The sequence below is a fragment of the Garra rufa genome, chromosome 19 (assembly GCF_049309525.1).
Source record: "Garra rufa chromosome 19, GarRuf1.0, whole genome shotgun sequence".
Lineage (NCBI taxonomy): Eukaryota > Metazoa > Chordata > Actinopteri > Cypriniformes > Cyprinidae > Garra > Garra rufa.
Genome location: NC_133379.1, coordinates 10,305,494 through 10,321,473, shown reverse-complemented (window position 1 = coordinate 10,321,473; position 15,980 = coordinate 10,305,494). Strand labels below are relative to the sequence as shown.

The 15,980-nt window shown below is 35.8% G+C and overlaps 1 protein-coding gene across 1 annotated transcript in view; it reads left to right on the top strand.

Moving 5' to 3' along the window:
* gabrb4 (gamma-aminobutyric acid type A receptor subunit beta4) overlaps positions 1 to 14,413 on the top strand; it is a 58,616-nt gene extending 44,203 nt beyond the window's left edge. The window contains exons 5-8 of the mRNA XM_073824314.1: positions 5,568 to 5,705; positions 9,100 to 9,252; positions 12,804 to 13,060; positions 14,060 to 14,413. Of these exons, the coding sequence (XP_073680415.1) occupies positions 5,568 to 5,705; positions 9,100 to 9,252; positions 12,804 to 13,060; positions 14,060 to 14,413 (902 nt within the window). The remainder of the gene's footprint in view (positions 1 to 5,567; positions 5,706 to 9,099; positions 9,253 to 12,803; positions 13,061 to 14,059) is intronic.
* Positions 14,414 to 15,980: the final 1,567 nt, after the last annotated feature.

Here is a 15,980-nt window from a genome sequence, read left to right as displayed (position 1 = left end):
AATTGAAGCATGAAAATTAAAATTACAATAAATACCCGTATTAATTAAACATACTAATAAAATATAACTCTTTTCTTGCCAGATTTTTTTTTTAAATTATCACCATTATTTTTGGTCAAGTTTCATGGCCCCCAGAATATTTTGTTGTATTAATATGTGCAGTATGCCAAAATAAACAAATCAAAAATGTATTTTAGCTTTTTTAATCAACAAAAAGCTGAAACATTTTTTTTTTTTTTGACAAAGACTACATCCAGATTGGATTCAGAATAATGATCAAAACATAGGTTCCACAATCTTATACCGCTTCCTGGGTCAACATTTTATTTGGTAACTTAGGTTTATATGATGTTTATTGATGGATGATTGTGTTATTTTACATATGCGATTGCTTGTTTCTGCTTCTTCTTCACCATGTTTTGATCCAGGCGTTCAGAACTCTTTTAGACTACCTGATCTCATGACGAAATCGTACCTGTGGGAACTTTTTCGCAAGATGCAAAATGCATACCCAATAAGTACAGTACATATCAGTGCATTTTCTAACATAAATGAACACTAGAGGCAGTAAAACAATGAGCACTTGTAAACATTTTCATATACAGTCATGATTACAGCTCTATAGGTTTCGCTTTCTGGATGTAACAAGCCTGCTCGGTTATTATGTGGAATCCTTGAGCACGAATTCCATGTAAAAACAGCGTCACATAAAATGTACCATATGTACGAACACTCTTTTAGCGCCACCACTCAGACACTTCACATCGAATGTGTCACAAAATATAAATGGCGGTATGTATTTCACGTCTTGCAAAAACTTTCCCACAGGTACATTTTGGTCATAAGATCAGGTTCCTTTTAGGAGATGCGTAATAGCTTCTCCTATCCAGTGCTGGGTAGTAACTGATTACATGTAATCTGGATTATGTAATCAAATTATACAAATTAAGTACTTGTAATTAGACAATGTTACATTTTAAATTGATCATAATCAGATTACAATGACTTTATATGGATTACATGAGTACATACAAGCTACTAAACACTGGGATGTATACACTCTTAAAGATAAAGGTGCTTCACGATGCCATAGAAGAACCTTTTTTGTCTAAATGGTTCCATAAAGAACCTTTAACATCTGAAGAACCTTTTTGTTTCACAAATGGTTCTATGTGCGAAAGAAGGTTCTTCAGATTATAAAAAGGTAAGAAAGAGATGGATCTTTAAAGAACCTTTGACTGAATGGTTCTTTGTGGAACCAAAAATGGTTCTTCTATGGCATCGCTTGAAGAACCCTTCAAAGAACCTTTATTTTTAAGAGTGTAGCTGTGAAACACTATGTCGTCATCATATCTAGTGATTTTCAATAACTACTGTTTTCCAAATCTGGACAAAAATATGTCAGACCTAGAAGAATTGGGATGTAATGCCATTGTTGTTTTCATGTTCATTAATGTTGATTCATATAATGCATGCAGAGATTCACAAATGTTTTTTTTTTTTTTTTTTTTTTTATCAGGCAAACCCATAAAATAAAATATTTACTTAATCTTTGAGGAAGTTAATATTTCAAATAACTTAAAAACACATTCACAGTTCATGTTTCCAGTTCTCTGATGTCAGTTAATGGTCACAGTGACATGTAAACAAACTAACTATGTGTTTAAATTATTTTTATTTTAAATTTTTATGATTAAACTAACTGTTAGCTTTTTATTAACTTACAAACCCACTTCAGTTCTTGCATTAAGCCCAGTTTGGGAAACCCTGGTATAAAGTATTGTTTAATGCACTTTATGATGTTAATATGATGTTAATATATATATATATATATATATATATATATATATATATATATATTCTCTTTACTTATTTATATCAGTATGGTACATTTAATGGTGATTTTTTTTTTTACTTTTTCTAATCTAAAAGTTCTCTAAATACATTACCAAAGATAAGTAACCTGCTCTCTTAAAAATAAATGTGCTTTAAAAGTTTCTTCACTGCTATGCCATAGAAGAAACATTTTTGGTTCCACACAGAGCCATTCAGTCAAAGGTTCTTTAAAGAACCATCTCTATCTTACCTTCTTTCACCACAAAGAACCTTTTGTGAAACAGAAAGGTTCTTCAGATGTTAAAGGTTCTTTATGGAACTATTTAGACAAAAAAGGTTCTTGCATCGTGAAGCACCTTTATTTTTAAGAGTGTACAGTCGTGGCCAAAAGTTTTGAGAATTACATAAATATTGGAAATTGGAAAAGTTGCTGCTTAAGTTTTTATAATAGCAATTTGCATATAGTCCAGAATGTTATGAAGAGTGATCAGATGAATTGCATAGTCCTTCTTTGCCATGAGAATTAATTTAATTCCGAAAAAAAAAAAACTTTCCACTGCATTTCATTGCTGTCATTAAAGGACCTGCTGAGATCATTTCAGTAATCGTCTTGTTACCTCAGGTGAGAATGTTGACGAGCACAAGGCTGGAGATCATTATGTCAGGCTGATTGGGTTAGAATGGCAGACTTGACATGTTAAAAGGAGGGTGATGCTTGAAATCATTGTTCTTCCATTGTTAAACCATGGTGACCTGCAAAGAAGCATGTGCAGCCATCATTGCTTTGCATAAAAATGGCTTCACAGGCAAGGATATTGTGGCTACTAAGATTGCACCTAAATCAACAATTTATAGGATCATCAAGAACTTCAAGGAAAGAGGTTCAATTCTTGTTAAGAAGGCTTCAGGGCGTCCAAGAAAGTCAAGCAAGTGCCAGGATCGTCTCCTAAAGAGGATTCAGCTGTGGGATCGGAGTGCCACCAGTGCAGAGCTTGCTCAGGAATGGCAGCAGGCAGGTGTGAGCGCATCTGCACGCACAGTGAGGACAAGACTTTTGGAAGATGGCCTGGTGTCAAGAAGGGCAGCAAAGAAGCCACTTTTCTCCAAAAAAAACAAAAGGGACAGATTGATCTTCTGCAAAAAGTATGGCGAATGGACTGCTGAGTACTGGGGCAAAGTCATATTCTCTGATGAAGCCTCTTTCCGATTGTTTGGGGCATCTGGAAAAAAGCTTGTCCGGAGAAGAAAAGGTGAGCGCTACCATCAGTCCTGTGTCATGCCAACAGTAAAGCATCCTGAGACCATTCATGTGTGGGGTTGCTTCTCATCCAAGGGAGTGGGCTCACTCACAATTTTGCCCAAAAACACAGCCATGAATAAAGAATGGTACCAAAACACCCTCCAACAGCAACTTCTTCCAACAATCCAACAACAGTGTGGTGAAGAACAATGCATTTTCCAGCACGATGGAGCACCGTGCCATAAGGCAAAAGTGATAACTAAGTGGCTCGGGGACCAAAACGTTGAAATTTTCAGTCCATGGCCTGGAAACTCCCCAGATCTTAATTCCATTGAGAACTTGTGGTCAATCCTCAAGAGGCGGGTGGACAAACAAAAAACCATTAATTCTGACAAACTCCAAGAAGTGATTATGAAAGAATGGGTTGCTATCAGTCAGGATTTGGCCCAGAAGTTGATTGAGAGCATGCCCAGTCGAATTGCAGAGGTCCTGAAAAAGAAGGGCCAACACTGCAAATACTGACTCTTTGCATAAATGTCATGTAATTGTCGATAAAAGCCTTTGAAACGTATGAAGTGCTTGTAATTATATTTCAGTACATCACAGAAACAACTGAAACAAAGATCTAAAAGCAGTTTAGCAGCAACCTTTGTGAAAACTAATATTTGTGTCATTCTCAAAACTTTTGGCCACGACTGTAGACTTTACTAACTACAGTTGTCATCATGTAATCTTTAATCAGTAACAGACTACAATTTGTAAGTAATCTGCCCAGCTCTGCTCCTACCATATAACAGCGAAACACAGAAAGCAAGAAATTTTGAAAAAAAAAAAAAAAAACAGAGGGAAAAAAGGGGGAAAAAACATGATTTACAGCAATGTTGAGGGCATAATATGCCAAACTAGAAAACCAGATGCCATGCAATGGTGTCAAGCAATCAGATCATTCAAACAACTGTTTAAAAGAACAAATTTGAGGAAATGAATCAGAAACTTCATCACTGGCATGATATCTAAAGTTCATTAATCATCTTCACAACCTGCACAAACGCCAACTCTTACTCAGGTTCCTACCACATTACCTTGTAGAAACCATGACCATAGACAACAGCGGTTTGAACTCATCCAGCTCATCAATTTCACTTTTGCTTCTTATCTCTGTCACACTCCACAGATACCTAATGTAAGCAAACGTAATCATTAAGCCCATTTAGAGCGATCACCCATATCTGCAGTCCTGCCCACTCTGTCTTTGGGTGTCAGTAGTGATAAATGTTCTTGTAGGGGGTTGACACTGAGGGCTCATGGCACAATTGACAGACGTAGGTAAGATTGAAGGTGTTTGCTGGTTTATCAATGAGGTGCCCTGCTCTATCGATCAGCCAGTCGTACCAGGACGCCGTGCCCTGTCTATCATGAATACATCAGAGGAGTCCAGTCAAATAGCTAGATTTGTGTTTTAAATGATTACACTGTGCACTTTGTTTCATGCTTACTGCGGATCAATGGGTCAGATGCTACTGCCTGCTGAGGCATGACAATTTTTTAGATTTGCTTGTATCAACATTTCCTTACTTTAGTAACACTAATGCTTGCTATTCCAATAACTGAATGCCTTAGGTGTCACTAACTGCACTGTGGGCCATATTCATGAAACATAAGGACAAGTTTCTTTGTTAATCATTAAAAAACACAAAGTGTGCATTAAGTGTGCATTAATGCATAAATAGTTTGTAGAAACATTCTCATGTAAATTAAATGCATTAAATGTGTAAACCTGCCATGAAAAAAAAAAAAAAAAACTGTGCACTTATCATAAGATTTGTCTGAATTGCATAATTTACACTTTGCACCGTTCTTATGCTTTTCATTGTGTGGCAAATAGGGTTGCAAAAATGTGGAAAATGCCCAGTAAATTTTGAAAACAATGCAGAAATTCTGGAAACTTTCCAGAATTTTTCAGTAATTTTTTGAAAGTTTCTGGAAATTTACCAGAAATGTTCCACCCCTTTGCAACCCTAGTGACAACAAGCAGCAGTATTCCAGTATATATTAGAGATTGTAAACCAGAGACAAATAATGATTTTTATATTTAATATAAAATTGTTTAAATTTGATTTAGGTTTTTTTCTTTTCTTTTTTTTTTTTTTTTTTTTTTTTAGAAATGTTGACATTCACTACATTTGCATACATAACTACATTACAGCGACCAAAGATGGTGCACAGCAGAACCATTTATTTGTGCAATTAACAGTGCTGATAACGACACACAACGCAGACCAATTTACACCTCACTAAAACACAAATCACATTTTTGTCACCATTGATGTAGGAAATAAACTAATTTGTTCTGTGCCTTCCAGTAGGCACAGAATTTTCATCTCCATCTCAGAGACCTCTCTGCTAGATGTAAAACTGTTGTTGTCCAGTGCTACAGTGCTATGGTTGTATACTGCTAAAACATTTATTGTACTGTCTACAATCTCTGCAGATGGGTACACCACAGATGATATCGTGTTCTTCTGGCAAGGAGGGGACAATGCCGTGACAGGTGTGGACAAACTGGAATTGCCTCAGTTCTCCATTGTGGAGCTACGTCTTGTGTCCAGGGAAGTGAGGTTTACTACAGGTATGGATGATTCAGCTGCATGCAGAATGATCCAAATATAGTAGTCAACATTTGAAGTGGATCAAAAAAGTTTATCAAAGTTGTCCGAAGACAAGAACGGGCACTGTTGGGAAAAGTTGCTTTTAAAAGCAATGCATTACAATATTGTGTTACCCTCTAAAAAGTTAAAAAAAAATTCTGCTGTTAAGTCAGGAATTTTAACATGGGGAGTCTATGGGATTGACCCCCTTTTGGAGCCAGTCTCTAGCGGCCAGTTGATGAATTGCAGTTTAAGTCAGTTCCATGTTGGTTTCAATAGAGAGAGCGAAGGTTGCCGCTTGAGTAGAACACAGAAATAGAAAGTTCAACACGCTTCAGCAACAAAAAAAGAAGAACAAATGTTAGTTTATCTTGAGTAATTTTTGCTTATTAGTATGGTTGAACTGGATCATTCAAAGACAGCAGCAAAGACACCGGTTAATAAAATGTCATTAAATACATAATGGATATTTGTGTTAGTTAACATATTTAATTATTACTGGTTTGCGTCATATTCTGAGTTGCATTTCGCTGTTTTTATTAATTTTGAGGAATACTTTATCTGTTTTTGTTTTATATTGTTTTTGTTTTTGTTTAGTTTTTTTGTGAGTGAGTGAGATGAATGAATGGATTTTCACATTTATTCTAGAAGTAAAGTTCTAAAGTAACATCTTATTCCCAATTTCTCTCAACATGGGAACAGGAGAGCTTTCAATCAATAAATGGAGGGGGGGGTAACTGGTGTTACTTATTTGAAAAAGTAACTCAGATATTATCTTGTAAATAAAAAAGTAATGCATTACTTTACTAGTTTTTTTGAAAAGAAAAAAAAGCAATCTGATTACGTAACTTATGTTATTTGTAATGCACTACCCCCAACACTGAGTATGGATATTGTTTTGCTTTTAGAACAACTTTGGTGAAAGGTTTTGATCCACTACAAATGTTGACTACTTTACCTCAGAACAGCCTACATTGCATTTAACCTATACATTTTATCACTTTTGTGTCTTTGTCTGCATTTATCCAATGCTCTTGGCATGTTATATATCCAATCATGAACAAAAGATTAATGATCGATATTAACATTTGGGGTTATCTGATGTTTACATTGAGAGAGCCTTCTTGGACACGGAATGCCAGAAAATTTGTTCCCAGAAAGCGTCTGTGTGAACAAAAGCCAGCACGGATGGCGTTCAAGTGATGACGTTAGTTATCATGTGGCTATTTTCCCAAGGGAAGAAAAAAAAGGAATAAGACTATACACACACAAAGGCTCCAAAAAGAACAATCGATGTTTTGTTTTGTTGCAACATTATGTTAAACTGCTTTAAATTACTTTTTTCCACATCAATCTACATCTCATACTCCATAATGACAAAGCACAAAACAGGTTTGTAACAACTTTGCAAATTTATTAGAAATAAAAAACTGAAAAGATCCCGTTGCATAAGTATTCATACCCTTTTCTGGGACACTCGAAATTTAACTCAGGAGCATTCATATTGCTTCTAGATGTTACTACACTTCGACTGGAGTTAAACTGTGGCAAATTCATTTGAATGAGTATGATTTAGAAAGGCACACACCTCTCAGAAAAAGTCTAACAGCTGAAAATGCATATCAGAGCAAAAACCAAGTCCTGAGGTCAAGATAACTGCCTGTAGAGCTCAGTGACAGACTTGCGTTAAGGCAATGATCTAGGGAAGAGTTCAGAAAAAAATCTGCTGCATTGAAGGTTCACAGAAGCATGTCGCCTCCATTATCCATAATGGAAGATGATTGCACAACTAGGACTCTAGAAAATGTCTGCCAGCCCCCATCCAAGCTTGAGAGGTGAAAAGGTGAGGCAAAGAATGGCAGATAATTGCCAAATGCAGATGTGCAAAGCTTGTCACATCATACCCAAAAAGACTTGAGGCTGTAAAGGTGCTTCAACTATGTACTGAGTTAAGGGTATGAATACTTATGCAATGTACTTATTTCAGTGTTTTATTTTTAATAAATTTGTAAAATTTGCAAATCTGGTTTTTGCTGTGTCATTATTATGGTGTATGGAGTGTAAATTGATGTGGGGGGGAAACTAATTTAAAGCCGTTTAACATAATGCTGCAACAAAACAAAATGTGAAAAAAATTAAGGGGTATGAATACTTTTGCAAGGCACTGTAATACAATATGTTTTTGATAATCAGTGCATTACTTATCTGGCACAAAGATAACGTGGAGCTCAATTACTGGGGCAGCACTAAATTTACAATAAATAAAACTAATTAAACAGAATTCTAAGGCTAAACTAAAAGTTGAAAAGAGTGATGAGCAACAACAAATGAAATGTGTGATTCTTTTTAGGGCATAGTTTCATTCTGACAGTCCTTGCAAATCAAGTAAAGTGAGTCACTTGGTGTGTAATTTAAACAGGTTACACTGCTAATTGTTGGAAAAAATACAGTAGTAGTTACTGCAGTACAGCTATAAATATAGTTTAGTTAGTAGTTTTAACCACTTTGACATTGTACTCTACATGGAGTTAATAGCAGCACTAAATCCATGGCCTGCATGGTCAAACGGTCACTAAGAGCATTCCTGTAAATAAGATTTACTGAAGATTTAAGGTTATTGCAATGCACTGTTCAACTATATGCAAGCTGTGATTTGCGTCAGGTATAGTCGATTTTCAACTGTATTTAAATTACAGCCTGATCAATTTATTTCCCTTTTTCTCTGATAAAATTGCTGCTGAAAGGCTACCGATGGAATTTGTTTCATTGCATCCTTATCCGAAAACATTTTACTTAAACCCAGGTGCCGGGAGTTTGGAACCAAACAGTTAATAAATAGCCCTATTAATTTGAATAATCAGTACATGTAGCGGCATAGTTTTAAAGCAGGCATGTGAAGTCCAATCTTGGAAAGGCTTTTTGAAACATGCTGTTTACAGTTGTCTTAAACCACACACCAGATTTAACACATTAACAGGACATGCTCTTTAGTTACATAATTGTATTTTTTTCACTCTCAAATTCCCTGTATTAAAAAGCTAAATAGGAAAAAAGACACTGCAGGCTTTTGTGACAATTCTCAGAGGGACTTAGACGCTGCCTGCTGAGAAGGGGGTTTCAGAAAAATCTGCCATGTTTGCGACTTTCTGCCATGTTTAATTGGAATGGAACTAGTCCCTGGGAAGGAATCCATTGCTTTGGGGAAATTAAATGCTCCATTTGAACAAATGGGAAAATGACTATCCGTTGTCAAAGTGCAGACTTTGACAATTGCAAATTGTAGATCTATTTTTCCTGTGCTTGCTCTTTTGTGTTTCCACTTACATGTTGACATCTCTCTTTTTTGGCTTCTGCTGGGTTCTTGTGTCTCCCTAGGTTCGTACCCTCGGCTGTCTTTGAGTTTCCGCATCAAGAGAAACATCGGCTACTTTATCCTGCAGACTTACATGCCCTCCATCCTGATCACAATCTTGTCCTGGGTCTCCTTCTGGATTAACTACGATGCCTCTGCTGCTCGCGTGGCCCTGGGTAACCTTTAACGTTTTGTTCAGCAGGAAGTGATTTTTTTTCCCCTGTATAAAACAATATCAATAATTCTGAATATGTTCTGCTCAAAGTATTCTTAGATTTTACTTTCTTTTTTTAACTATGATTAAAGAAGTTGAAGTCTTTCACATGTCAAATGGTTCAAAGTTCAAACGGTTTCAGTTTTGACTTTGTTTGCCACTGATTTCACAAAAAGTTTTCCATTAAGTATAATAATGGGTAACACTTTATAATAACTATCCGTTATAACTAGTTAATAGACCATTAATAAACTGTTAGTTAATGAGTAATAAATGACTTGTTAAATAACAGTTAATAGTTTGTTAATTATTTATAACTGTGCCTTATAGATAGCCAATAGATAGCTTACAAGCTGTTAGTTAACAAGTTATAAATGACTTGTTAACTGTATTTTAATGATTTATAACTATACCTAATAAATTAGTAATAGATCATGAACAAGCTGTTAGTAAATTACTTACTAAAGACTTGTTAAGTATCATTTAATAGTTTATATATGTTATTGGGACGTTATTCTAAAGTTGCAACTATTCTTCATTTATTAACTGTTAGTAAATGAGGAATAGTTGCAACTTTAGAATAACGTCCCACTAACATACACAAGCTAATAACTAACACTTAACTAATACATTAACTCACACTTTACAGATCAGTTGTTCATAGTTAACCATCTACTAATACCAGTGACTTTGTACTTTGTAGAACAGCAAATGGATGGAACAAGTTCAAGCTACAGAAATTTGATGTGATATTTAAAATACACAATTTTTGTACCTCAACCTTGTTCCACCCATAGGCTTTTCTGAGGTTTGGGCACTTTTTGTGCTAAACATGAAAACAAAATAAATAAAAATCTAGCCATTGGCATTATTGATATGAAGATGTTTTATCACACCTTGGACCCTCTATACTGAGTGAACCAGCGGCGATCCATTTGCTGCTCTACCATGTTTCACTTTTATTAGTAGGTGGTTAAACTATGAACAACTGATCTGTAAAGTGTGAGTTAATGTATTAGTTAAGTGTTCGTTATTAGCTTATGTATGTTAGTGGGACGTTATTCTAAAGTTGCAACTATTCCTCATTTACTAACAGTTAATAAATGAAGAATAGTTACAACTTTAGAATAACGTCCCAATAACATATATAAACTATTAACTGATACTTAACAAGTCTTTAGTAAGTAATTTACTAACAGCTTGTTCATGATCTATTACTAATTTATTAGGTATAGTTATAAATCATTAAAATACAGTTAACAAGTCATTTATAACTTGTTAACTAACAGCTTGTAAGTTATCTATTGGCTATCTATAAGGCACAGTTATAAATAATTAACAAACTATTAACTGTTATTTAACAAGTCATTTATTACTCATTAACGAACAGTTTATTAATGGTCTATTAACTAGTTATAATAGATAGTTATAAATAATTAACAAACTATTAACTGTTATTTAACAAGTCATTTATTACTCATTAACGAACAGTTTATTAATGGTCTATTAACTAGTTATAATAGATAGTTATAAATAATTAACAAACTATTAACTGTTATTTAACAAGTCATTTATAACCCATTAACTAACAGTTTATTAATGATCTATTAACTAGTTATAACGGATAGTTATTATAAAGTGTTACCTAATAAGGTGAGCGATTCAGCTATACAAATTAAAACAAAACTAATCCAATGTTTTAATGTAGATCAATGTCTAAAATAGCATTCCTATTTATCTCAATGAGAACTGATCAGCTGACATTTTTTTTATTATTGTTTTTTCCACATGTACTGGGCTATGCAAACCAGTGGTAATTATGAGCAAAGTTGGCTTTGAAAATAAACCTGCATCATTTTATCTTTTTTCATTTGAAAATATTACAAAATCTATCCTATCCTAACCTATCATTGAAGTGAAAGAATGTAAATTTGCGGGGGGTTATAATCTCATTATGAAATAAATGTTTGACCACAAATATTGACACCTGAATATTGCAACATCTTTTCCCCCAAGATAACAGCTCTGAGTTTTCTTCTGTAATGCCTGATGAGTTTAGAGATCAGAGATCAGAAACCATACTTTCATACAGAATCACTCCAGATACTTTAGATTCCCAGCTCCATGTTGGTGCTTCTTCTCTTCAGTTCACCCCACTGGTTTTCTAGGGTTCAGGTCAGGGAACTAGGACAGCCATGGCGGAAGTGTTATTTTGTGCCACATGACACATTTTTGTGTTGATTTTGATGTTTGTTTTGGATCACTGTCCTGATGGAAGATCCAACCACGGCCAATTATAAGATTTCTAACAGAGGCAGTCAGGTTTAAATTTTGTATCTGTTGATATTTGATAGAATCCATGATGCCATGCATCTGCCATGCAGCAGAAAAAAATTGACTCACAATATTAAAGATCCCGCAGTATGTTTAGCCATGGACATAGGGGTACTTTTTTTTTTTTATCTCTGTTCACACCAAACCAATCTGGTGGGTTTGCTGCCAAAAAACTATTTTTTTAGTTTCACCTGATCATAGAAGCTGGTGCTGTTTGAAGTTCTAGTCGTATCTGACAACTGAAAATGCTGGAGTTTGTTTTTGGATGAGCAAGGAGGAACTTTTTTTTTTTTTTTTTTTGTGAAACCCTCCTGAACAATGTGGTGATATAGAGGATGTCTGATTCTGTTGTTTTAGGCTTTCTGACCCCAAGACTTAACTAATCTCTGCAGTTCTCCAGCTGTGATCCTTGAAGAGTCTTTGAACACTTTAACTTCATTAAGACGATATAGACACATATCCTCTTCCAGGCAGATTTGCAACATCTTAAATTGATTGGAACTTAATTATTGCCCTAGTGGTAGAAATTGGGATTTGCAATGCTTTAGCTCTTTTCCTACAGCCAATTTCTATTTTTTGAAGTTCAACAATCTTGTTCTGTACATCAGAACTTTACTCTTTGGTTTTACTCCTTGTGATGGATGACTGTGGAAATTTGGTCTTTGTGTTATTCATATTTATAATCCTGTGGAACAGGAAGTCATTGCTGGACAATTTCATGCTCCTAGTCACTCCGGTTTGCTAAAACTAATGTAAATATGAATGGGAATACACTTCAGAGATATTTTACTCATAAGAATTACTAGGGATGCCAGTAATTGTGTCCAAAATACATTAGAGAACAATGTATTTCATAAAGTTAGTTTCTCCCAACTTTCAATTGTTTTACTTCAATGAAAGATTAGAATGTAGTGAATTTTTTAATGAAAGATCAAAAGGATAAACAATGCAAATGTATTTCCAACAACCACCTTTGTTCATAATAAAAAGGGTGCCAATATTAGTGGAGTGCAATGTATGTTAAACCTTTAGTTTGTTTAAAAAGCAAAAAAAGAGGCATTTCTCATTTCACTTTGGGCGTATAAAGTAAGGGCATGACGTCCCTGTTAAGTAGTCCACGAAAGCTCAGTTGCAAGTTGCATGAATATGACATTGTTCATTCAAATGTCTTTCTTGCAGGTGTAACTACGGTGCTCACTATGACAACCATTAACACCCACCTGAGGGAGACCCTCCCAAAGATCCCCTATGTGAAAGCCATCGATATCTACCTCATGGGCTGCTTCGTCTTTGTTTTCCTGGCCCTGCTCGAATATGCCTTCGTAAACTATGTGTTCTTTGGACGGGGACCCCAGCAGCAGAAAAAGATCAACGAAAGGCTAAACAAAGCCAACAACGAGCGTCCCCGCTATGAGGAGAAGCGACTGAGGGAACAGGTACGCAAGGTCTCTTGTAAACCTTTTATAATGGTTACAGAGTTCGTGTTCATTTGTGCTAATTAAAAGCTAATTTAAACAAATGCAATAAGCATAGACTATGTTCATGCATGTCTAAATGAATACGTAGTCACTTAGTTTTTAAGCAAAACTTAAATCATCGAAATAACGCCTATCTCTTGAATGAATTGCTTCACATCACTGCTAAAAATGAACATTCAATAGCCCATTAACCATCACTTTACTTAATCAGTGACATATTTCATTTGATTGAAGCTGCATTTCATTATTAAGAGAGGTTCCTCTTGCTTGGAAAGTTACAAATTCGTTGTCATTATGCTATCCGATTCTAGACTGCTTTATTGCCGCAGGCTTCTCCTTCAATCCAAGTACCGTAAGAGATAGACAGATTCATTTTTCCCTTCGCAAAATGTGTCAGCCATTTTCATACTTAGAACAACTGTGTGGACTAAGCTCAGTTACTAAATGAGAGTTAGACTGAATTAAGGCATTTGTGTCTGTGTCTTTTATGCAAGCTCCTCTTATTCACCCTCATATTTATGCACTTTTGTATTCTTCGAAAATTGTTTCTTGATTGTCAGTTTATATGGGTGTTTTAATGTTCTCTTCATTTTTTTCTTTCACATCGCAAGGACTCCATTTCAGCGCCGTTTCAAAGCAACACCCTCAGGTCATATACACAGCGAAGAAATCTGTATCTCGAGGAACAAAGAAAAGTCGGGGTACATGCATTTAGAAATCATATCAGTTGAAACAGTATATTGTCATTAACTAGTGTGGGTGTGTGTGTGTGTGTGTGTGTGTGTGTGTCAGCCATCGTATTTTGAATAATTCTTCTAAAGTTTTCTCTTGCCAGGTAAAGTTTGTTGTAACTGTTACATCACATCATCAACATATTGCATCCGCATGAAAGGTTGAACGGAAGTGAACCTTCCTTTGGCCGCTCGTGACCAGTTTTCTTTCTTTTGTTCTTTCAAGGTGGATGCTTACGGAAACATTCTTCTCACCACTTTGGAGATGAACAATGAGGTGATGCCGTCCGACGTCGGCAGCAGCGTCAGTGACTCACGGAACTCCGTCATGTCCTTTGACAGCTCCGGAGTGCAGTTCCGCAAACCCATGGGTTCACGGGATGGGTTCAGCCACCACTCGTTGGACCGCAGTGCCATGCGTAGTCGCGCCAACTGCCGGCTAAGAAGGCGCTCGTCCAAGCTGAAGCTCAAAATCCCCAACTTGACGGATGTTAGCACCATTGACAAGTGGTCCCGGGTCATTTTTCCTATCGCTTTTGGATTCTTCAACCTTATCTATTGGTTGTATTATGTGAATTGATATGCGTTCCCCTAGGAAACATGGGCCATATTTTGAGAGCACATTGAATTGGCTTTGATACAATTGGAAAATATGTGTACACATATATGAAAAGTTGATACATATGTATATGCATATTTCTATATATTATATTTCTATATACACATGCGTGTGTAAAATCTAAAGGACTTTTCTGGTGTAAAAAAGAAAAAAAAAAAGAAACGTATTATATAGAATGACTTGAATGTTTAAGAATAATACAAAAGAAACATTTCAAGTATTTGAATTCTTTTCCTTCTGAAACAAACAGCGAATAACATACATTAGTCCCCCATTCGAGGGTACGGAACTAAAGACTGCATGATATTTTTGCTAAAAGAAAAGATTGCAAGAGAAAAAGAGCGTCTCATCGGCTTTTTATCGATACTGTAATCGACCTCTCCCAACCGCAGCTCATGAAATCAGAAGTGGCTTGTGCATTTCGGGGCATCAACAGTGCAGGCCCGGAGACCCGATCCACTGCTTTCCCCATCCCCATGGAAGAGACTGACGGAAATGTCCGTTTCTACACTGTACAGCAGCCTCTTTTGAAATTATGTGTCATTCCTTGATTTTGCAAGTGACAAGCGTTCTCTTTATTGGACCTCTCAGCTCTGGTCAATGGTTTACACTACACGGCCATCTTGAGTTTTAACCAATGCATCCTGCCCAGAGTCAGTGTGTTTCATTTTCTCTCTTCTCTTTTTTGCAGATTCTCCTTTCTTTCATTTTTGGGCTAAGGGTATAATCATCATTTTGGAGGGCATCACCTGAACATGTTCTAGAGGTAGTTCATGAATAGATAATAAGCCACTGGTATGCTTCATTCATTGGGAATTGGAGAAAATGAAGAAGAAGAAGAAAAAGAGTACATTCATTGAGTCAGTAGCCTTATTGACATGGTCATGTAGTATTGTTGTTCTTTCTTTACTCTTGTTCCTAGTGCATTTCATCTGTTCTATTGATACAGTATTCATGAACATCTTGTAGAGCTTTGTGTTGTTTGGAATGGAGGGAAACCCTTAATGAGCTGTAACGTTTCTTTAGAACTTGGATTTGAAGTTAGTCCAACTATGTGAAAATGTACAAAATAAGGAAAGAAAAGATTACTGTGTATTCAACAGGGGATGTGACCATGTTTTTATCTGTTTCATGTTTAAGTCAACCACTCGAACCATAGTGTGACCTGATATTGTATATATTCAGTCATTGTAGTGATCCATCCTGAGAATGATATACGCTGATGTTTTTAGTTTCTCTAAAATGTGCCTGTCTGAAACCTGAAGGATGTGTCCTCAGTTCATCAATCAGTGAAAGAGGGCCGAATGACCCTTGATCTTTGACCTTTCACTTTAAGCACTGCAGACCCACCCACAGCTCTGACGTTTTGCATCTTGGGATTGAATCTCAAAGATGAATGACATCAGCATAATCAGGAAAAAAAAAAAAAAACGCTTCTGAGTCTTTTCGGGGCAAAATGACATGTACGATAAAAGCCATGAACTGAAGTGACAACCAAAAAGGCCTATAATCCATTTCTCTTTTTACC